We start from the raw sequence: 24,688 nt of genomic DNA on the forward strand, positions 1-24,688 counted from the left end.
AAAAAAAAAAAAAAAGAACCCAATATTAAGCTCCAACCACTAAATAGTAACCCTATTTTTTCCTTTAAAAATTTGTTTCAAGAAAAATAATTTTTTTTCCAGAAAAAAAAAAACCTGGCACCATGAAGTCATAGACCGGGCTACGAGGTGTAACATCTAAAAAATTGAAGGCCTAACATCAAGTACTGACCTTAATTTTTGCCTAAATTTATTATTGGTTTGGGTCTTGCGCAAATCGTCCAACAACATAGAAGATTATCACTTCAATGCATTCTTTTACTGCCCAATAACTTGTTCCATGCTTCTACAGGAGTGATTTGGCAAAAAATCACAAATATCAGAATTTTCCCAAGGTTTTTTGTCGAAACCAGCGAAGTGGGTCATTTTCCAAAACATGGTATTTATTATAAAGCCAAAGTATTATTTCTGTCAAAAATTCGCCAAAACGTTGCGTATTGTCAAAATTTCATTATTAATTTCAGCAAGACACCAAACTTTTGACCGAAATCTTGTATACTTTCAGTATCACACTATATTTCGTTTTTCGACCAATGTCAAAACTTGAAACTGAAATATTTTGTGAAGTTTGAATGCACCTAAATCTGTTCTAGACTACATACTGTCTTATTTTAGATTTTTATTTATTTATTTTTTTTGCTATAATCATTTTTCATTTTCCCTTCAAGTTTATTAAAGTCTTTTTATTTGATTAGTTGACATTTTCACTTCTGCAGCTATCCTGGATGTAATCCTCAGCTGGAAAGCAAGACGGAGTATGTCATTTGCAGTAAAGCTAAGATATATCCTGAAAGTTGTTTCAGCAGCTGCATGGGTGATTGTTTTACCTGTGACTTACGCTTACACTTGGGAGAATCCTCCTGGGTTTGCACAGACTATAAAGAATTGGTTTGGCAATGGTGCAAAGTCAACTTCTTTATATATATTGGCTGTTGTCATATATCTGTCGCCAAATATGCTTGCTGCATTGTTTTTTTTGTTCCCCTTCATTCGGCGGTTCCTTGAAAGGTCAAACTATAAAATTGTGATGCTCGTGATGTGGTGGTCTCAGGTATGACTTATGTATTGTTGCTAATTTCTTATGGATCTCCTTCCAAGCTGTGGCATTTTAGTTTTTTTCATTGTTTTGTGTTTACGTTTGCTCTTTTAAACGTTTTGTAGCCTCGGCTTTATGTTGGGAGGGGGATGCATGAGAGTTCTTTCTCACTTTTTAAGTAAGAAACAACTTTTGAATAGTTTTACGATTACAATTTGGACTTCATTATTTTGACTGATGTATTTCATGTTCTTGTCATGCTCAGGTACACCATGTTTTGGCTTCTGCTTTTAATAACAAAGATTGCAGTCAGTTTCTATGTAGAGGTGAGGTGATTTGTTTTGAAATTATGTATTTGATATTATTTACACAAATTACTTTTGTGCCTGAGGAATGCCCAACAAATAATGATTGAAGCTTGTTGTGTTGATTGAATCTTCTAAAATAGCTCCTTGATTTATATATTATACTTAATGTTTAAGCCTAAGTATATTGTTAGGGAATTCTCAGTGATAATACTTTTGTTTCAAACAAAGTTGGGAGGACATGCTTTAGTACTGACCACATTGTCAACTAAGCTTTGAAGTAATTGATTTTCATAAATATGATGGAAATTTATCTCTTACAAGGTTCAACAAGTCTGTAGTTTCGGTTGAAACTTACCAAAAAAATTTGGTTTTGACGTGAACTGGCACGAAACCTAGTGCGACTCACAAATGTATTCAGAGTTTCAACCGAAACATGAACTGAAACTTCCATGTGTCGGTCAAAATCTTAGTTGTAGTCGGTCATGCTCTTTTGTTTTGTCAAACTGTACAATCACTCGATATAAAAGCCAAAATTCGATTTTGGCCATTCGATCCACTTCAATCACATTTTATGCTGAGCCTAAAAACCTCAAATTTTCCTGAAATTTGGCCATTCCACTTCCAACTCTTGGTGAGACAAGTTGTTAGAAGCTTGTTCAAGTCATCTACATTAACATTTATTTAAGTTGTAATACCCTTTGTCCCTAAAGTAATTTTTTTGGGGCAAAAAATTGGGTAAATATGTAGTGGTTAGGCTTCAATTTTTATATGTTAGACATTATTAGAGCTGATTTGGGAGTTGTTCTGATACATGATAAGCTGCGAGAAAGTCGACTGCGGTGCATGGCCATGTTCAATGAAGGCCTTTGGATGCTCCAATACGAAGGAGTGGTTTGTAACAAATTGAATGAACTAAAAGAGCTAGGGGCAGACCTAAAATGACCCGAGGACAAGTGGTGAGGAAAGGCATGCATAGCTTAGGTCTCATATCAAGTATGACCTCGAATAGAGCTGATTGGTGGCCAATGATCCATGAATGGTTTAAGACCTCGGCGTGATCTCGCTAATGTCTTTCTTTTTCAAAAAGGTGAGATGAGATGTATGGCGAGTTATAATTGTACAAAAATTCGACCAAAATCTCGCCTCTCTTTATTTTTTTGAAGAAAAAACACTAAGGAGCAAGTATTTTGGTGCTTTTTCCTGAAGATCTCAATTCCTACACTCATTGAAGCTTAAAGAGTAGAGAATATTACCTCCTCATCTACATTTGGAGTTATTTTAGTTTTCGATGTATGTGTAAGTGACTCATCAGTCATAACTGTTAATTGTTAAACAATTAAGTAATTATCTATGATGTCTTTTAAATTCTTATGATTATGTTGCGTCATGTGTTGATTATGGAATGTGGATTGTGGAATAGAGCATATTGACCTAGGGTCCAAGAGTCGGAGACTACTTACAAGGGTACGAAGTCAAAGTACCATTTTAAGTTTGATTTTAAAAAATATTAATGTTTTCATTGTGTTTAGAAGGCCTAAAATAGGGTACATACCTACAAAGACCATATGGCCACCGAGACAAACCACCGAGTTGACCGGGAAAAAATACATGATCTCGGTGAGATGTCGGCAGATCTCTCTTTTTTGGATCTGCGAGATGGGGGGCGAGAGCGAGATTTTAAACCTTGGATCCATGTAGCTGACCCCATTGGTTGGGATAAGGCTGAGTTGTATAGTTTTATTTGATCTACAGGTTCACAGAGTCTGATTTAATTTTCTGTCGAATTTACTTTTAAAAATTTTGTTTCAAAAAAGTTGATTTCCTTTCAACAAATTTTTGAAAAAAAAAATAAAATTGGTGTAATACTTAGTGGTTGGAGCTCAATTTTTTATATGTTAGTCACTGTTGGCCAATTTACAGCCTCATGGTTTTTTTTTTTTTTTTTTTCCGTTCAAAAAATTCACAAATTATAAAAAATGGAAAAATATTCTATTTTGGTTTGAAAAAAATAGTTAAAAAAGTTTTAAGTAATCTGAAATTTAATTATGTTAAATACTTTTTTCTCTATTTATCACTTGCAATTGCATATTATAATTGGCTTCTTTACATTTTGTATATTATAGTACTAAATCATATGTTGCATAGGATTAGGCTATCTTTGAGAAATATACAGGTAAATTACAACGTACACAATCTAGGATCATAGTTTTTAAGGCGGTAAGGCGATGGAGGTGTTTGAGGGTTTTTCGGAGTGCCTTAGCGATAAGGCGGGCATAAAGCGTCGCCTTATCGACTAAAACGTTCCTGTGTAATTTTTTATAAAACCAATTTATTTGGCTCAAATCCTAGTTGAATCCTATTACTCATATGTTAAATAAATATTAAAGGTTCATATTCATACCAATGTAGATATTCATCAAGAAAACAAAAGTTCATCTTCATCAATCATCAATCATCAATCATATTAATATACAATATAAATACATAATTATGAAACAAAATTATAAATATAAAGAAAAGAAGACATAAAAAATACAAGTATTTATTATACTTAACTCTATGATGCCAAAATGAGTGCCTAAGCTCTAGGGTCATCTACTATATTTCTACTTCTGTCAAAGAAGAATGAAGCTCACCGTTGCCGGAGCAAAATGGTCACCTGGATCAGTGGTTCTTCCTTGTTCCTTATTCCTTCTCAAAGCCCTTTCTTAAAACCCTTGACAAAATCCAAACCCTGTTTGTGAATTGTGTTTTTGTTTTGTTTGTTTTGGTTATTTTTGGTGGAGTAAAGCTGATCCCATACATCTCAAGTGTTAACAAAACTATACACCTACCAATAAAAAAATCTATATTTGGAATCTTCATCAAGTAATTTTAAAATGTGTTAAAAAAAAAAAATAAAAAAAAAAAAAAAAAAAAAAAACCTATGAGGCGCCACTTCACATAAGGCGGAGCACTGTCTTACCATCTCTAGACCGCATCAGCGCCAAGGCGTTGCTAAGGCATCGCCTTACCAACTCCTTAAAAACTATGTTTAGGATACGAAATCGAGCTAACTATTGGAGTGTGTTTTTCAACAATCTAGAGGTTCGGCTGTGTTTAGGGATGCCTAATTAGGATCTTTGCCAAGTTTCAGCACAAAATACGCCCGTTAGGTATCTGAAATGGTCAAATGAATCCAACCCACCAACCCCAGCAGTATTTCGACCAGATTTTGATCGAAACCTGAAATAATTCTTTTTCAACCAGGGTCCAAATCCTGGTAAAATCTGATGTCTTGAACCTTGATCTCTTATTTTTCGTGTTCTAGTTTTAAAGGATTTGGAATAAACTAATAAAGCTAATGGATTTATGGATTACATATTCATGTCTGTGAATGTGTGATTGCATGGATAATCATCATTTATGTGTGCCGTTTGTTCTACTAGAGATAAGTAAACTTGTTGCAAGTGCCTCTGGCCATAGTCCTATGTCTGGTATTTAATGGGATGTCTCTAGTTAATTATTTAACTTTCTTGTGCTTGCTTTTAACTTTTTCACGTTCACGTTGCAGATAAAGCCTCTTGTTGGTCCAACAAAAACTATCATGCAAGTTCAGATAACTGTTTTCAAATGGCATGAGTTTTTTCCACGAGGTAATTAAGTAATTGCCCAAGTTACATTAAATAAAGAATTTCTTGTGACATTGACACATTTTCATTTTCTGTTTGCAGCCAGGAACAACATCGGTGTTGTAATTGCACTCTGGGCTCCTATTATTCTTGTATGCTTTGTGGCTGTCAAATTTTCTTATCTGTCATTTGTTTTTTAATGCTTCACTTTACTATTGAGTACTAAAAAAAAAAATTCTTTTACAGGTATACTTCATGGATACTCAGATTTGGTACGCTATTTTCTCCACATTATTTGGAGGTATCTATGGGGCGTTTCGTCGTCTTGGAGAGGTTTGTCTCCTAGTTTGTTTAGCTTGTTCCTGGTGGTTGACGTTTTCTGTAGGCATCCATGTTAGCAGTGTAAACTCTGTAATGTGACTCACAGGAGCTTTTTTCTTTTGGAACCCTGCATGGCTATGTAAATTTTTTTATATGCAGAACATAAGTCCTGCTGTTTCTCTTTTCTGTATGCATCTCAATGATTCTTTTTGAAATTCTTGTGCTAAATTTTGAGATAATAGCCATTCGTGGTCATTGAGTCACCAACTTCTTTGTTCTCGCACCATATCATAAAAACTTATATTTTTTTGTAGACATAAGTTCCATGATTTTCTTCATTGGTTTTATGTTTATGTTAGATATATGCTAAATCTTTCATCTATTGCTTCCAGATTCGAACCTTAGGAATGCTAAGGTCCAGATTTCAATCATTGCCGGGTGCTTTTAATGCCTGCTTGATTCCAGAGGAGAAGAGTGAAACATCTAAAAAGAAGGGGCTGGGGGCTACTTTATCTCGGAAATTTGCTGATGTACTCAAGGACACTTTGTCTTGGAAACTAAACTGATAAATTTGTTTTACTCTAGTGGCTTATGTTCAATTTATATTGTTTTTTCAGATCAAGCCTAATAAAGAGAAAGAGAGAGCAAATTTTGCGCAGTTGTGGAACCAAATAATAGAAAGTTTCAGGGAGGAAGATCTGATCAGTAACAGGTACTGTTACTAGAGATTATTTCTGTATATTGATTCCCTTTCCTTTGTTTGTATATGCTAACTTAAAACTAGTTGAACCTTAAATTGCTGATGACTTTCACGGTACTAGAAGACTGATGATATATTTATTTAAACACATAAATTAGATAATTTCTGGGAAATGTATTTGTTGCTAATAATATTTTGCTATTTGATAACCTTATAACTTTTTCCTGTCCTCCTTAATCTGAGACTGTTTGAACCATAAGCCCTTGACCCATATAACCTTACTGTGGAAGTGGAGAAAATATTTCTTCAGATGCTGAGCATGTTTGTAAATTCAGGGAAATGGATTTGTTACTTGTTCCATATTGGGCTGATCGTGATTTACAACTTATCCAATGGCCTCCATTCTTGCTTGCTAGCAAGGTCTGTCTTTACGTAATTTTTATTTTAGTTGACTCTAATGAAACCACGAAAAATCTCGTTTAATTTTTCCTGCATTTATGTGCTGTTAGATCCCAATTGCGTTAGATATGGCTAAAGATAGCAATGGGAAAGATCGTGAGCTGAATAAGAGACTCCTTGTGGACAACTATATGTCTTGTGCTGTTCGTGAATGCTATGGTTCGTTTAAAAATATTATCAACTATCTAGTACAAGCGGTTCATGAAAAAAGGTAAGGCTCTCCCCCCTTCCCGCCAGTCCCTCGCCCCAAGAAAGTTTTCCTTTTGGCTTTTAATTTCTTTCCCATTTCATTTCATTTGTGCCTGGAGTATTATGTTTATTCCTTGTCTGGCAAGGACTTTGTTCTAGGTCTACCTCAACATATTTTGATATTCTTGTTAATGCTCATACTATGCCCCCAATCTCCCCCCACTCCACAGTGTTATAGATGAAATATTCTCTGAAGTTGACAAGCACATAGAAGCGGGTACTCTTATAAGAGAATTGAAGATGAGCGCACTCCCAAGCCTCTATGAGCATTTTGTTAAACTTATCAAGTATTTGGTGAGTTACACTAACGGCTACCATACTTCTTGTAAACAGTATTATGTGACTAATTGAATGGTTCACCTTTTACAGCAAGACAATAAACCTGAAGACAGGGATCAGGTTGTAATCCTCTTCCAAGACATGCTGGAGGTTGTGACAAGGGACATAATGGATGACCTGAGGTAAGTTATTTCATGTTGACTGTATCTTAAAGTATGTTATCATGTTTATGTTGCTCTTATGTGGTCGGTACTTTTCTTTAGTATTCAAGAATCAAGCCATGGTGGTTCTTTGGGAAGACATGAAGGGATAGGCTCCCTTCAAGAACGCGCACAGTTATTTGCTCCAGCTGGTGCTATCAGGTTCCCAATAGAACCAGAGACTGAAGCCTGGAAAGAGAAGGTAATTTATGCTTGATAAGATTTTTTATTGTCACAGATTTTCTCTGTAAGTTGTATATACTAATGATTTTTGAAAATGTTGCTTTTTGCAGATTAAAAGGCTTCATCTGTTACTAACAGTGAAGGAGTCTGCAATGGATGTGCCAACCAATTTAGAAGCGAGAAGGCGTATTTCTTTCTTCTCAAATTCCTTGTTTATGGACATGCCTCCAGCACCCAAAGTTCGCAATATGCTTTCATTCTCGTAAGCTTCATTCAAATCAAACCCTTCATCAGACTTTTTCAATGTTAAAAGCTATGCAAAAATCAGAAAAAATTGCAGCTTGACTCTCATGTGCTCGAGGTTGTTGTGTATGAGGGCCTAGATTCATCAAATTTTCTGGACATCAATGTAGAAAAAGAGTCACTAATTGAGGTACTTGGAACGGAGAGGGGAAGAGATGGTAAGAGACTTACTGAAGGGAGAGGAGACTTTTAGATGTCTTACCCATATCTGCCATGCGGAAGGAGGGGGGGTGGCTCATTAGCGAAAATAGTGATTATTGTAATAGGGATTCCTCACTAGCAAAAAGAGTGATGATTTATTGTAATAGGGGTGCTTGGAAGGGAGAGGGGAAGAGGATGGTAAGAGAGTTACTGGAGGTAGAGAGAAACAGATTTATTATAATAGAGGATACTTGAGAGGATCTTAGAGATTGGGAATGAGGGAGGGGATGGGTTAAGGACAGTTGGGCAGAGAATAAGTGGGAGGGGAGATTTTAAGAGTTGGAAGTGGCAATGCAGGAGAGGGAAGAGAAGGGGGGGTGTTGGGGGGAGTGTACAGAAAGAGTTGATGAAAGCATGAGAAAAGTGAGAGAGGGCATTGAGCGGGTGGGGATGGGAAAAAAAAGATGTAAGCTCATAGTTGTCAAGGTGCGTCTTCTAGGCTCTTTCTTGGTCCAAGGTGACAACACGTCTCGTTGACACTTCACGAATTTACGTCGATTTATGTTTATTGCTTTGTTTTTGTTTTTGTTTTTATTGATATTCTTATATTATATCCTATGCTTTGTTTATTATATGTTGGTTTTCTCATGTTAGGCCATTACTAGTATATTACATCGTATTTAACATTCAAACCAACGAAGAAGTTATAAACTTTGATTTGGTTGACATGTTTCCGACAAGCAACAATATCGGTGGCACTAGTGGGTTGGTAGAGTCAGCATAGTGATCAAGCTCTTGCCACAGACTACGGAGCTCAGTATAATAGTGGGAGATAGATAAGTATTTCTCAGTGGTGTCATGAACTTTCTTACGAAGTTTATACACCTGAGCATCATTCCCAACCTGACCATAGGTATCCTTTGCAGCAGTCCATATCTGAGTAGCAGTATCCAACAAGAAGTATCCTATAGAAATATTGGGAAGCATGAGATTGAGCAAATAATTGAGCAAAAAAGACATAACTAGAGATTCATTGGGTACCCATTTGTCCTGAGGAGTGCCTGTTTCAGATGGCTTAACAGAAGTGCCAGTAATGTCCCCTATGAATTCATGAGCAGCATTTGTCAAGTAAAAAGATCTGAACCAACAACAATAACTCAACCTTTTCCCAAATAAATGGGGTTGGCTGCATGGATCCGACAAAGTATAAGATAAGAGGAAAAGAGAAAAAAGAGGGAAAAAGAGACATAAAAGAAACAAAGCAGTGCAACACCTTCGGACATCCCACCTAAATAGGCGGTCAGCAACATGGATCTTTGCCCTAAAAAACAGCCATGTTTGATGTTGTAGACTTAGCTTCGACATGTCTTTCCTTACCAACTCATCAGTGGTCATTTTAGGTCTACCCCTACCCCTAGCTCATCTAGCTCTTTCCATTGGATATGATTACTCCTCCTTGCTGGAGCCTCCCATGGCCTCTGATGAACATGGCCGTACCACCTTAAGCGACATTCTCGGTACTTATCCTGAACCGGGGCCGTTCTCACTTCAGCTCTTATCCTATCATTCCTTACCCTATCTCTCCTAGTTTTGCTGTACATCCATCTCAACATCCTCGTCACTGCTACACTCATCTTATCCATGTTACGCTTCTTGATTGTCCAACACTCCGCCTTATTCAACGTAGATGTAGCAGCAAAAGGGAGGTACTCATTGCGACCTTGTCCATCAGTACCAGAATTTGCAGAAGTTATCTTAGACATGATGACAGAAGAGAGTGAGTAGAGAAAATCAACTCAAATAGGGAGAAATCCAATATCTTCAAAACCAGCCATCAGAATTAGCTCCAACTTTGATCAAGTTCTCCTGTGGGGATGGTGAATATCTCCTCCAAATGTTAAGACTCTTTTGAAATGGGGAAAGCTGAAATCGATGGAATCAGGGTTTTGGAAAACCCTAAATCTTGAAATCACGAATGGGGAAGGTGTTCTTCAATCGTTGCAAGCAATGATGGATGCATCCACCAGGTGCAATACTTGATCTTCAAGAGTGGGAGACTCGATCTTGCAGGGTTTAAGGTAGACCCAAGATCTAAGAAGAAAAGTAAATAATTGCAGAAAGGGGGCAGCACTCCGATCGATTCTTGCAGGGTTGAGGGTTTTACCTCATTGAGGTGAGGCATAGGGCAGCAACTAGATTCATAAGAATCACCTCATTAGTTCTGCCCTTTTAGGGTTTAGAAGGACAAAGGAAGAAGAGAAGGTGGAAGATGAGAGAAGAAGGTTAAAGGGGTGCAGCGATAGAAGAGGGAAAGAAGGAGAAGAAGCTGATCAAATCTGGAGGCTTTGATACCATGTTAACAGCAGTACTAGGACTGAATGCTTGGTTGGAATAACTCTCCACCCCAAACTGTCTATTTATAATGAAATAAGAGAAGAATAAAAATACAATAATACCCCGCCCTCTAACCTACTCTACTAACTAGTGTCGGTAGAGGGAAAAAACCCGAATATGCCCCCATCGCATATAAGTTACATGTTTTAACACATCCCAACTCACAAGTGCAGTTGCTTTTCAGAAGAGAAATCCTGGGAACTCTGCCAGATTTATACCCATTATCAGGATTTTATTGTTTTATATATTTGGGCATACGCTAGTTTGATTGATGTAGATCACAGGACTGAACTGAAGTATAACCGAAGTAAGAACCAGCAGAACCAATCCTGCCATCAGTCCAATCGAGCCTAATGGTTTTAGGCTGGACCAGCTTCTAGAAACCTTATTCTCCTCCCTACCAATTCTGTTTTTTGAGTGGGATTTTGTCTTATTATAAGACTTAGTAAATAAGAAAGAGGGGATCGACCAACAGCGTCCTAGAAGAATAAATTGTTTCCTTACATTTGTTTATTCTTCTTGTCAAGCAAGTTAAGTCAGATTAGGAGAGTCTTAATGGGAAAGAAGTTTCCTTTTCCCTTTGGGACACTATTGCTTAATAAAATTTATGCAGTTTTTCCTTTCACAAACTATTGTCTGAGAGAGACAATCCCACGCACACCTCTCTTCCATTGATTTCCTTATCTTCTATTCTTTTCTCCTTTGTTCTTGTTGATTTTTTTTTTTTTTTTTCTTCCTGAGTGTGTGAGGATTGATTATACTCAATTGGAGGCCTGTTTCAAGGTGTTATTCTCCATTGATTACTGCTGCTGTTTCTGACTCAAGAAGACCCTGCTATAGTCTCAGAGATAGAAGGTTTCTGGGTAGGGTTGAATCCTTATATCTCCCTGACCTCTGGCTATCCTCAGCCCAGCTTTGGAGGAGCTATTGTGACTTCCAAAAGGGCTACTCAACCAAGGAATGGTCTCTTTCTGAGGTCTGTGCCCGGTGCTAATAGAAATCACCAGATTTAGCCTTAATTTTCAAGAACTGCCACGTCTTCCAGACCATTCTTCTCTGATCCGGCCAAGAGGTTAAGGTTCTGTTAAGGATATCGTAAGTGACCTTCGACTAGCAGGGCATCCTTTTCTGGGTGCTATTTCGTGAGATAACTTTTCTCAGTTTAACCTAAAATCCCCTGATGTGAGGTAATATATTCTGCTCTGTTTTCTGATCTGATATCAGGACCTAACTTCTGAATTGTATTACCTGTTCCTGGTTAGTATTTGGTCCTCATCCACTGTCTGAACAGTAGGATATCAAATAGCTGATTGTTTTTTGCTGGCTGATAGGCCTATTAGGTTGTCTCTGGCGTTGGTAATTGACCTATTGTTATATCTGTTCTAGTTGGAGTTTTGAGACATATCTGGGGTTGGCTACTGCTGTATTCAGCCTGACATTATTGACAGTACTCTTCTGTCTTCGCATCTACTCTTTGTGTCTGATCATATTTTATAGTAGTCTTTTAAGATCTGAGCTTATTTTCATTGAATTTTTATGTGATACATATTGCTTGACATATTATTTTTATTGTAGTGTCTTGACCCCGTACTATACGGAGGAGGTTCTTTTTTCATATCATGACCTTCAAGCACCAAATGAAGATGGTGTTTCCATCCTTTTCTACTTGCAGAAAATATTTCCAGGTTTGTGGTGGGCCATACAGTATGAATATATTGCATTTTGATGAATTTTTTCTTATGTAATGACTATATGAATGACCAGACGAATGGACAAACTTTGTTGAGCGTTTTGGGGTGGACAAACCTGAGGACCTGGATGAATCTGTCGGACAGAATCCAGATCTAGAAGAAGCACTTCGTCTTTGGGCATCGTATAGAGGGCAAACTTTGACAAAAACTGGTATGAGATTTGGAGTTCATATGCAAATGCATTCCCCCCTTCCCAGGTGGCCAGTGTAAAAAAAACTTAATAAACTTTCCCTGGACTGCTCGTTTTGGGTCTATAATTCATTGATGAATTTTTTCCTATTCTAGTAAGAGGCATGATGTATTATCGGAAAGCTTTGGAACTTCAGGCCTTCCTTGATATGGCTAAAGATGATGGTACTTGTTACTCTGGATTATTATGGAATTCTTGATTATATGCATCTTATCATACAATATTTGGTAACTTCTCTATTTGTATCTTGATGATTGCCTTTTTCCAGATTTGTTGGAAGGATATAAGGCCGTAAATCCTGAGGAACACTCAAAGAGTGAAAGGTCATTATTTACACAGTGTCAAGCTGTAGCTGATATGAAATTCACATATGTAGTTTCCTGCCAACAATATGGAATTGATAAGCGGTCTGGCAATGCTCGTGCACAAGACATTCTAAGGCTCATGACAACGTATGTGTTCCAAATTGATATGTTATTACTGTAATTCTTTTTACAGTAAATGATTGTATTTATTTTCATGTGGCAGATACCCATCTCTTCGTGTAGCTTACATTGATGAAGTTGAAGAAACTAGCAAGGATAAGTCCAAAAGGATAAATCACAAGGTTTATTATTCTGCACTTGTTAAAGCTGCCCCCAAGTCTCCAAATGCTTCAGAGCCAGTACAACAGCTAGATCAGGTATCATATTATATTTTGTGGCAATTGAATTACATTTCAAAATTGAGTGGTGATGGTCGTATATTTGTAAATTGTTTGATTGTGGAGCAAAAGACTCTTTTCAGAATAATTAAGAACAAATCAGGCATGTGAACTGATTATAGCATTTGAAAATGTCTGTTACATTTCTCATTCTGTCTAACTCATTTAATTCATGTTAATCCTGCTTTTTCATTGGCTACCCCATTGACATTGAGAGAACATATACATGATAAAAATGTCCTGTCAAATGTAGAAAGATAAATTACTGATGTGATTGCTCTAACCTTCGATGCCTGGATACGACCTCAACCCCCACTCGCAACCCAATAAAAAAGAAATCCGTTTCAACACAGATGATGCTGATACTAATAACATTAAATTTGAGAACTGCTCAGGTGTTTTGAATACAAAACATTTGCATTTCCTTTTTTACTATTGCTTCCCTCCTAGAGTGTGTACTAATTTTGTTTGTACTTAAAACACCTTTGATGTAGATCGAAGCATGAAGAAGAAGAAGACCTAGATTTCAGTCAGCCCATCGAGCCAGCCCTTGGTCCATTTTCGTGGGCCAGATTGAGGCTCATTATTGTATTCACAATGGATTTCACCTTAGCTGGATCAGCCTCAATTCCTTTCTCACTCATGATGAAAGCTAAGAGCTTGCTCGAAGACAGCCCAACTTGGGGATTTTACCTCTTTTTGTTGAATTGATTCAGATGCTCAAAGGTAGGCTCCAATAGTCACCAGATCCTACTGAGAAAGTTGAAAAGTCTGAGATTTCTGAAAAACGCCTCACCCGCTTTCTTTCTATGGCGCCCTTCTCTCTCTAACCATATTGTGCTGGTGGCTGTAATGTATGGTCCTAGAAGAAACGACCTTCCCTCATAGGACGAAAAGCTTGCTTTTCTATTCCCATTCACTACCTTGGCTATTCTAGGGTCTGCTCAAAATAGAACGATACTAGCTACCGAACTATTTGAAGGGAAGGGGCTAAGGCAGGTAGGCACTAACTATAGGGATCTGAGATTCAAACAAAAAAGTTTCGAGTACGAATTGATGGATTATCGACTTACTAATTAGCTACCAGAATGAATAGAAAAGAAAAAATAAGAAGAGAACAGAGAGAAAGAAGTAGGAGAGAAAGCATGACGATAATGGGGAGTAACCTCCTATCATACTAACCAGTTTATTTATGTTAAAGCCAAAACAAAGTTACAATAGGTCTTATTGTTGCTACTTCTTTGATTTACGCTGGCCAACTTCCAGACTCTTTGCAGCTCACCGCGTCCATTGTAGCCCTTGGCCATCTCTTTCTATCGCCGATCATCGATATGAAGCTTCCATCGCATCCACCGATTCTTCCATTGTGAATCAACGACGTGAGACCTCCCCTCGCATCCCCATGGAGTCTGATATCACGAGCTTTGCACCACTTCTAGTGCTACCGAGGCTTCTCTTGTTGTTCCCCTTGCAGGAGATCCTCCCATTGACAGTCGTAGCTCTATTAGCCCGGCTTTGGCATGTATATTTCTCCCTCCACTTAAGCGACCTCTATGGAAGCTCTTCTTCCCTCATTCATATCCTACCAGAAGAAGACTCTTAAGAAGAAGAACTCCTCCGAGTCTTCCCCTGACCTCCCTTTGGCCTCTCCCCAGGCTAAGAAAGCTACTCTCTAGGCTCCACCAACACCAAATTCCCCACCATACAGGAATACCGCAAGCGCCACAAGAAGAAGTCCTTCGGCCATGCTATTCCTTCCTCTAGCTCAATGGAGCTCTTGCAGCCTTTCTCCTCAACCTTGCAGTGATATCTTGGGCAGTTTGGAATATTTGTGGCCTTCACTGTTCGGTCAAGCATGGTGAGCTTCAATCCTTCATCAAATCCTCTCGCCTGGATCTTATATGCCTTTTACAAACCAAAATTCCTGATGATAGAACTCCCCGCATTGCCACCTCCATTAACCCCTCCTGGTCCATTATCTTCAACTACTCATTCTCCCCCTTTGGCCGCATATGGGTTCTTTGGAATTCCTCAAAGCTCAATGCCAACTCTTCCTTCTCCTCATGCATCCATCTAAATGTTTTTGACACCTCCAATTCTTTCTCCCTTGCTTTCTCCATGATTTATGCCCTTAATCGGGAACCTGATATAGCCCTTTTCTGAGCCGTTCTCCTCTCTATTGCCCCTCAGGTTGGCCCCATTCCTTGGGGTATGGGAGGTGATTTCAATGTTGTCATAGGATCCTATGAGCAGTGTGGCTCCCCTATGGACCCTATTGTTGTCGAGGCTTTTAATGATTGTATTGAGGCTATTATGCCGACTTCAGATGGTCTGGGACCAAGTTCTCCTGGCATATTAAGACAAGTGGTTCCAATAGAATTGCTTGTAAGCTTGATAGGATCCTGGTCAATGAAGCTTAGCTCTCGTCCTACCCCTCCTCCCATGCCACTTCTGGGCTCCTGGAATTTTAGACCACAACCTCATCATGTTGCTCATCCAGCCCTACATTTTCGTTCGCCCTAAGGCCTTTCAATTCTTTGACATGTGGACCCACCACCAAGACTTTCTCAACGCGGTCCATCCCCTGTCCAATCTTTCACGTCCCCCCTCATTGCCTTCTCCAAAAAGCTCAAAAACATTAAATGGGCTCTCAAACATTGGAATTCCTCTTCCTTAAGTAGAAACCTAGGATTATGTGGCTTGAGCTTAGTGATTCCAACATCACATACTTTCACCATTCTCTTAATGCTAGAACTAGGCACAACTCCATCCTCAACCTTCTAGCTAGAGATGGATCCACCCTTCTTCCCCCGGAAAACATCAAATCTAAAGCTTTTAGATATTTCGCCAATCTCTTCCACCCCCTCCTTCCTTGTGGGGCCACCGTCCCCTCAGGTCTCATCAACAAATTTATTCCCCCCCTTCTCATACCCCTCCTCCAGGTTATTCCTTCTAATAATGAAATATCTGCTGCCATCTTGTTCCACAAAGCTCCTGGCCTTGACGATTTTAGTATGGATTCTTCTCCCATTGTTGGGACATTATCAAGCCTGATCTCTTATTTGCTCTCTGTATTTTCTTTTTTCAACACTCTCAAATCCAGGGGATCAATCATTCCTTCCTTTGTCTCATTCACAAAAAGGAAGGCGCTTCCTCTATGGTTGATTTCAGACATATTTCCCTTTGCAACCTTCTTTATAAGTTCAGTGCCAAGATCTTGGCAAATAGGATCCAATTTTTTGTTTATTCTTTTGTAGGTCCAAATCAATCTGCCTTCATTACTGGTAATAGCATTGCTGACAACCTCTGTCAAGAAATTGTTAAGAGGCTTCAATAGGAAATCTCATTCCCCTATCGCCCTTCTTAAAATCGATATTCACAAAGCTTTTGATTCCATTCATTGGGATTTCATCTTGATAGTCCTCTATGCCATGTCCTTCCCCCCTAACTTCATCAACTGGGTCATTTCCAATATTTCATCTCCTCGTTTATCTATCCTTATCAATGGTTCCCTTGCAGGGTTCTTCCCTCCTCTGTAGGCATTTGGCAAGGTTGCCCCCTATCCCTTTTCCTCTTCTCCCTAACCCTAGAGGTACTCTCTAGATCTATTCAATCCTCTATTGATCTCCATCTCATTTCCCTCCTCCCCAAATGCATAGCCCTTAATCTAACTTACCTTGCATTTGTTAACGATCTGATATTCTCAAAGGCAGATCCTCTTTTTATTCAGCTTCTACTCCCTCCATCTTTTCGAATCCCTCTTTGGCCTTTGCATTAATCTCCTCAAATCCCATCTCTCTCTCTCAGATGTTTTGGATTCTCTTTAAGGCCACCCTCCTTCAATCTTCAGGATTTTCTCTGGGCTTCCTCCCTGTTAAATAGTTGGGTCTTCCCCTCATTTCCTTCAGGCTCACACCCACCATTCTACCCATATGCTTGATCTCATTTGAAAGAGGCTCCAACTCTGGACAGGCAAGCTCCTTTCCTATGCGGGTTGTCTTGAGCTCATCAGATCTTTCCTCCAATCTTGCTTCAACTATTGGTCTAGTGTTTTCAGAATGCCCCACCGTTAAGGTTGCTAAATCTCTTATGCGCACCTTCCTCTGGAAAGGCATTGAATCCACTAGATTCTTCACTCTATCAGTTGATTTCATCTGCCACTCCAAAGAGGAAGGTGGCCATGTCAATTCTGCCGACTCCCTCAGGCTCACCTGGAAGCTCTCCTATAATCATAACAACATTTGGGGCTCCTGTCTATTCTTATCTCCGTTGTAATGACTTTTTGTGGTATGTTCCCCTTTGCTTCAACGCTTCTAATGTCTGGTTTAGCATCCTTTCTCTTCGCCCCTTAGCCCTCAAAGCCATCCACTCCTCTATCTTGGATGGTCTCAGCACCTCCCTCTGGCTTGAAACCTAGCATCCCTTTGGTGGCCTTCTTTCTATTGTGGGAGCTAGATCCACTTACTCCTCGGGCGTAACTAGAGATTCCCCAGTTGCCTCCATCAGCTCTAATGACTCTTGGTCTCCCCCAATCTCCTCTCCTCTCCTCTCCTTGACATTTGGTGCTCCCTCCCCGCTCTTTGCCCCTAGTTCTCATTTCCATGGTGATAAAATCATATGGACTCCCTCTTCACCCCTAGCCCTCATTTCTATGGTGATAAAATCATATGGACCCCCTTTCCTTTTGGCTACTTCAACTCGTCCTCTGCTTGGAACTTCATTCGATCCCCCCCCCCCATCCTCTTGTGCTTTGGCATAAAGTTGTTTAGTTAAAAGGTCACAGGAGATACCCTTTGCCTCTACATAAGGAATGTATTTGAATGGATATGACTTTTGTTGGTTCTATTATTTGTGTTATTGTTGGGAAGCTTGCTTTTTATGCCACAATCAGTCTCCTTTGGATGGAGAGAAATCTTTGTAGATGAACTTCCAACACCCGCACTTTCGACAAGATTTGGTATGCATCTTCTTTGAGTTTGGTTCTAAGCTCTGTCTGCTCTACAACCGGCCTATTTGTGACACCCAAGGAACAAGCTCATTGTTGTATCTTGAGGTCTTCCCTCCTCTCTTCTCCCCCCTCTTAGGGTTTTGCCGGCCTTCTTGTGGTTCCGTTGTTCCTTTTTTGCCTTCAGGCTTGTAAATCCCCTCCCTTTCCTTTCCTTTTGGTAATGAATTATCTAGATAATCATAAATTCTAATACAGTAGGAAACTGAATGGTGTCTCTTTAACACCCTCTCAAGCTGGAGGACATATAACAAAGCTCTAGCTTGGAACAACAAGAATAGGCATTAAGAGCAACACCAATCTTGAATAGCCAGTGGTGCCAGTGAGCACAGAGAGAACTTCAATCAATCATCATAAAGTTAGCGGCAATGCCAGCTCAAGCACATCAATCATCAGTAGCATCAGTACATAGAAAGAATGTTAGTGTCAAATAAACCAAGTTGAACGCAACAAAGAAAGTAGGCGTTAGATAACACCTACTGCAATCCAAAATATCACAACAGAAAAACACCAAGGGCTCTTCCCATTGAAGACATGTTGTACGAACTATGTAGTCATCTCCACAAAGAAGAGAAATAAAAGTGTGGTATCAAAAGGCTAGATCAAAAGCTCTTCTCAAAATAAGGCAGGTATTAGGTAAGTGCAGATAACAATGCACTTATGAACCCCAAATATAATTCTCAAATGAAATTCCACCGATAAATAGGTAGTGTAGGTTTACTGCAAACCAAGTAGCAGCATCAAGTTGCTGGGGACCAGACATTAGGTTGTTGTGAATCAGAAAACATAAGGTTGTTGTAGACCAGATATGTTGCATTGTTGTTGAATATAATCATCTTCACAAGATAACTGTTGGTGAGGAGACGAGTAGGTAAATAATAAATCTTCAACTGAAATAATCTTAAGCAAATGATAATCTGGAATCACTGATGACTTGAGGTAAGCATAATTGCCAATAATCAACATCTCAAAGGATGAGCCTCACAAATAGTTAATAATTTTCTTTCTCCTCGCGGTAGCAAATCTGAACAAATAATCTCCAGCCATCATGTTATGACGGATGAACATCGAATAAAATGTCCTTCCAAGAGTAGCCGCGACCAATATCCTCCAATGATAGCATAGACTATCACTCCATGCAAGTACCCATCTTGTAAAAAATATTGTACCCAAAATTGATGCGATCTAGGGGTCCAAGACCCAAAATTAGGTGTTATGGGCCCTCAAATGGCAATATCATAGGTTAAATCAAGGTGCATAACCCAATTATGGGAGTAATGGCATTCTGGTAAATAACTGGAAATTGGAAGCGGCACTTGGTAGGATAAAAGGAGGACACAAAAGGGATTTGCAATTGTTGAATCAGGGCAAACTTGGAAGGGACAATAACTAAAGGGTATGAAGTAAATAAAGGTAAAAGTAGGGGATAGTATGGGGTTACAAATGGTGGAGGGGTAAGCAAAACATAAAGGGACTCGTGCACTTCTGAAAACAAGTGGAACACCATCTTCTTCCTCACTAAACCCATCGATTCACAGCAACCATGGTGAAAACCAGGCGGCTGCCAGGGAGGAAACAGGGCTATAAGCGAGAAACAGGATAAAAGTACCATGCAAGGCTCTCTTCTTCCTATCACAGTCACACAGCTGAAGCAACAGCAAATCTTGTGAGGGTGCCTTTCAGTCTCCTTTCGATTACAGCATCAACCGATGGTTACCATCATACCTTAGGGCTGCAGTAAAATATAGAGAAGAACACGATGAAAGAACTCGACCAATGAGCAGGGTGGAAGTAGCAAACATTAATATTGCAACCAAGAAACGAATCTCATTATATTTTATGCCATTGTTGAAGAAGGGGAAATCCATCAGCAACACTGCGATATTATGGAACCGACTACCATGGAGAAATAGATGTTTCGAGATTACATTGCAAGGTGGGGTGAAATTACCTTGCAATTGAATGGCACAGCACGGCAGCAACAATAAACTTTGATCAAAGCAATCGGCAGCAAGGCAAGCCATTCAACAGCATACAAACCTTTCAAACCAGAGACCCCAAATCTGGTACAGATCCACAACAGATTCTTAACTATGAGGCAGAACCTATACTGTGGAACCAGAAACAGTACCAATATCTTTGAAGGACTCTTCTTCTTCCTTGCGATAAGGAACCAGAAGTGGTAAAGCAGAGGTGGGAGTAGTAGCTTCGAGATGGATCATAGCTTTGGGGTGCATCCCGGAAGCAGCTAAAGAAAGCAACATCCATCAGAGTGTAATATTGAGTCCAGAAAAAATCAAAAAGAAGACTCCATCAGCTTTCGACACCAGATTTCCAATGGAAGAACCAAGTGTTGAAACACCTTGCTGTTAGGGGTAACTGTTATTTTCTATTGCTGATTCAAACATATTGATACAGTGATCTATTTTCGAACGTGACTTTTAAGCTTAAAAAAGTGGGCCAGTATTGGTTGCAAGCAATTCATTTCGTATGTGTCAAATATCAATGTAATTGCTTGTTTGCAGAGTCCTATTTTTTATTTGCATGAATTTATGTGGCACGGTCTATTTATGATTGCATTCATAATGTTGTCTGCAATGGTGCTGTCACACTTTTATTGTGAGGATCTCTACTTGGGTTACTTATGGTTGTTTGTATTTCTCTGTGTAGGTCATTTATCGGATAAAGCTTCCAGGACCTGCTATATTGGGTGAAGGAAAGCCAGAGAATCAGAATCATGCAATTATTTTCACACGTGGAGAAGGGTTACAGACTATTGATATGAACCAGGTAGGGTGATGGGGGTATTGTCTGATTAGCTGTGAGGTCAACCTTTGTCTCTAAACTTTGCTTCTTAAATTGCCAATTTCTTTAGGATAACTACATGGAAGAAGCTTTCAAAATGAGGAACTTGTTAGAGGAATTTCTTAAAAAACATGATGGCGTGAGATATCCATCAATACTTGGACTTAGGGAGCACATATTTACCGGAAGGTAGCGCCTTGACTTTGTTAAACTGTTCTTAGTTTAAGGTTGTGTGGCTTTTGAATCGGATTTTTTATTATTTGAGGATAATTTGTATTCTTCTGATATCTTGTGCAGTGTTTCTTCCCTTGCATGGTTTATGTCAAATCAGGAAACCAGTTTTGTGACTATTGGGCAGAGATTGTTGGCAAACCCTTTGAAGTAAGAATTCTAATCATTTTTTCAGCAAAGTTCTTTTCCTGTCTTTGTAGTTGAAGCATTTACATATGTCACTGATGTTTTAGCATTATCTTTTCTATGTAACATTGTAACATGTTATTTTTGCCATGCGTGATTTGATTAAATTTTGTTCTAGTGTATTGTTTTATCATTCTTGCTGGGATGGTGAGAAAAAGGGCGGGGAAGCCTAACGGGTATTCCAGTGAACAGTAAAACACTGAAACCCAATGCTTTTTGTTGAATGGAATAATGACTTGTGTCTAATAGACACAGACCAACTCTATATATAATATGTAGGAGAACAATTTAGAATGAATAAAAAACTAAAAACCCTAAAAGACATTTCTACCCTTGTACCCATTTACAACACTCCCCTCAAGCTGGTGTACAGATATCACATTTGCCAAACTTACAAATAATAGGATGAAACATCTTACTGCCAAGACTCTTAGTAAACACATCAGGCAGATTACTGCTAGGAACAAAAGGCACACTAATAAAACCCGTATCTAGTTTCTCTTTGATGGAGTGACAATCAATCTCCATGTGTTTTGTTCGATCATGTTGGAATAGATTGTGAGTAATGCTGATGGAAGATTTGTTGTCACAAAATAGCTTCATAGGAAGAGTAATAAGGATAGCCTAGTATGTGAGAAGACCCTGAAGCCATTGAAGCTCACAAATGTCATGGGCTATAGCACAAAACTCTGATTCAACACTTTACCATGAAACAACCGCTTCCTTCTTGCTTTGAGAAATAACAAGGTTACCTCCAACAAAGGTGCCATAACCAGTGGTAGACCTACGGTCATCAGGTGAACCTGGTCAATCAGCATTTGTGAAGACTTCAACTCGAAGGTGATCAACAAAAACAACATCCAAAACTTTATCCCAACTTGATGGGGTCGGCTACATGGAGTTCCAAACTAGGATGAGCGCGAGGATCCATGCAAAAAGATTGATGGGTTATGGCTAATTATAATAAGTGCCGCCTATCAACCTGATGCACCACTACAAATCAGCCACAGAATAATGTACCGATTGTCTATCTAGCGTACCATATAGATCGGTCAAGCCAAAGTATCCTACATGCATTACATCCACGACCAAGGCAATTCATCACACGCGCGCACAAGAAAAAAAATATATTATTGATTTGGAAGACAGAGCAAAGTGCCACGTCTTGAGGCAGGTTTTAAGTAATGGAGAGTGGGCAACACGACTTCCATGTGTGACGAGGATCATACATGTAATTGCTAATCAAGATGATGAAATGTGCTATGTTAGGGTGTGTGTGAGAAAGATAAATAAATCGCCCAACTAATCTCTAATATCTCTCCTTATCCACAGGATCTTCCTTGCTAACCAAGTGACCATTAGGAGTATCTTTCGACTTGCACCCCAACATACTTATCTTAGAAAGAAGGTCAAGCACATACTTTCGTTGAGAAAGTAGATTCCACGAGAAGACCTGGCAATTTCATTGCTAAGAAAATAACGAAACTGTCCAAGATCTTTAATCTCTAATCCCTCACCTAGGTATTTCTTGAGGTGAGAAATTTGTGCAAGGTCATCACATGTACAACAATATCATATACATAGACGATTAAAATAGCAATCTTTCCACCAGATCTCTTGATGAACAGTGTGGGGTCAACATTGCTTTGAGAGTAACCTGTAGTAACCATAGCCTTGTGAAAATGCTTGAATCAAGCACGGGGTGATTGCTTCAGCCTATATAATGCACGCTTTAGCTTGCATACCTTCCCTTGGGTTTTAGAACAAGTGAATCCTGGAGGAATGTCTATATACACTTCCTCCTCAAGTTCCCCATGAAGGAATGCGTTCTTCACATCCAACTGTTGAAGGTCCCTGCCTAAGTTAACAACATAGGATAAGATGACACAGATCGTGTTTATCTTGGCCACTGGAGCAAACGTCTCCTAGTAGTCAATCCCACAAGTCTTAGTGAAGCCCTTGGCAACAAGCTTAGCCTTGTAACGATCCATTGTACCATCAGTCTTCTATTTATCTGTGGAGACCCACTCACAACCGTTTTCTTTTGTGAGGGGAGACACACTAGATCCCATGTGTCATTCTTTCTTAAAGTCTGCATCTCCTCAGCCATAGCTGCCTGCCATTATGAGTTTGCATTCGCTTTTTGCCTGGTATAAGGAATAGAAATAGAGGACAAAGAGGACACAACTATAGCACGATGGAGAAAATGAGTCATGAGAAACAATTTTTGCAATAGGATGTTAAGTGCAGGACTTAGTGCCTTTGCAAACAACAATAGGCAACTCAAGAGTAGGGTCAACATCAACAATTGAAAATTCCAAGGGTGTAGCCTAGTTGGCAAGGGTCCTTTGCCTCAGGAAGCGTGTGGTTCTGAGTTTGACTCCTCTTACCTCCTTGCGGCCACTCACATGGGGGTGTTTAGCGTTCTTCATTGCTTTTAAGAAAAGTTGAATGGTTCTCATTCAACCCCAGTATAACCTGATCTATGCGGTTGTGGGCTCATTATAGGCCTGCGGGGCTAGTTAGGCCGATGGATACCCGTCGTTAAAAAAATAATAATAATAAATAAAAAAGCAATAATTGAAACATCAGCAAGAGGGAAAAGAGAATTAGTGTCGTAGGTTCAGTGGTTTAGGCTTGTTGTCTTCGACCATAAACACTTATATTTGAAAAAGGCCGACCTGGAGTAGGAGTGTAAGTCTCCCTCTAAACAAGAACATCAACAAGGATAACGGATGGTGGTGTATTAAGTTCAAAAGGCGGCACATCTTCCATTGTGGAATAAGTCTCCCCCTTGTAGAGTTGATGTAGCGTAGTAAGCCCCAGATTTGTGAAAGACAACATCCATAGTCACAAATCAAGGCCGAGAGGGGAGGGTGATAACACTGATAGCTTTTCTGAGTGGCAGAGTACCTCAAAAAAATGCACCGGATATCTCAAGGATCTAACTTCCTGTGAGGATGATGAATGCGAGCATACCGGACACATCTGAAGACCTTAGGAGAAACGGGAAAAGTAGCTGAGCCCTGAAGAAGATCCAGAGGGGAGCGGAAGCCAAGGATCCAGGGAGGCAGTTGGTTGATCAGAAAAACGGTAGAGAGAACCGCATCACTCCAGTATTTGGGAGGGACATGCATCTCAAACATGAGAGCATGCAAGAAACCTCACAAAGATGGTTTTTCTTCCGTTTAACAACACCATTTTGAGCTGGAGTATCAAGACAACTAGTTTGATGAACCATCCTTGAGCAGAAAGATAAGCCTGAAAAGAGCCTTTGAAGTATTTGCTATTATTGTCACTTTGAAGAACTTTAATAGTAGCACTGATTGGGTCTACACCATACGATGGAAGTGCTGAAAGTAATGAAAAACCTCTCCCTTGGTGTGCATCATATAGACCCAAGTGGTCCCAGGATGGCAGTCGATAAAAGTGACAAACCATCGAAAAACCATTTACAGACGTAACAGGATGGACCCCAAATGTACCCCACCATCAAGCAGATACAAATCATCATGTACCCTACCAGAGTCGATCGTTGCCCCTATCACCAAATCTTGTAAAACACAATGAAATGGGAAAAATGTGACTTTGCAATTAAGACTTAAAGTGAGACTG

The 24,688-nt window shown here is 39.3% G+C and overlaps 1 protein-coding gene across 1 annotated transcript in view; it reads left to right on the forward strand.

Moving 5' to 3' along the window:
• Positions 1-24,688, forward strand: part of LOC122087947 (callose synthase 3-like) — a 49,943-nt gene that overhangs the window by 14,297 nt on the left and 10,958 nt on the right. The window contains exons 16-37 of the mRNA XM_042657082.1: positions 735-1,069; positions 1,180-1,232; positions 1,320-1,380; positions 4,916-4,997; positions 5,076-5,125; positions 5,220-5,306; positions 5,687-5,824; positions 5,912-6,006; positions 6,330-6,414; positions 6,504-6,664; positions 6,873-6,996; positions 7,072-7,163; positions 7,245-7,383; positions 7,475-7,626; positions 11,778-11,887; positions 11,967-12,104; positions 12,239-12,307; positions 12,412-12,595; positions 12,672-12,825; positions 20,522-20,641; positions 20,727-20,845; positions 20,954-21,037. Coding sequence (XP_042513016.1) covers positions 735-1,069; positions 1,180-1,232; positions 1,320-1,380; positions 4,916-4,997; positions 5,076-5,125; positions 5,220-5,306; positions 5,687-5,824; positions 5,912-6,006; positions 6,330-6,414; positions 6,504-6,664; positions 6,873-6,996; positions 7,072-7,163; positions 7,245-7,383; positions 7,475-7,626; positions 11,778-11,887; positions 11,967-12,104; positions 12,239-12,307; positions 12,412-12,595; positions 12,672-12,825; positions 20,522-20,641; positions 20,727-20,845; positions 20,954-21,037 — 2,632 coding nt within the window. The remainder of the gene's footprint in view (positions 1-734; positions 1,070-1,179; positions 1,233-1,319; positions 1,381-4,915; positions 4,998-5,075; positions 5,126-5,219; positions 5,307-5,686; positions 5,825-5,911; positions 6,007-6,329; positions 6,415-6,503; positions 6,665-6,872; positions 6,997-7,071; positions 7,164-7,244; positions 7,384-7,474; positions 7,627-11,777; positions 11,888-11,966; positions 12,105-12,238; positions 12,308-12,411; positions 12,596-12,671; positions 12,826-20,521; positions 20,642-20,726; positions 20,846-20,953; positions 21,038-24,688) is intronic.

This window comes from Macadamia integrifolia, chromosome 9 (assembly GCF_013358625.1).
Source record: "Macadamia integrifolia cultivar HAES 741 chromosome 9, SCU_Mint_v3, whole genome shotgun sequence".
Classification (NCBI taxonomy): Eukaryota; Viridiplantae; Streptophyta; class Magnoliopsida; order Proteales; family Proteaceae; genus Macadamia; species Macadamia integrifolia.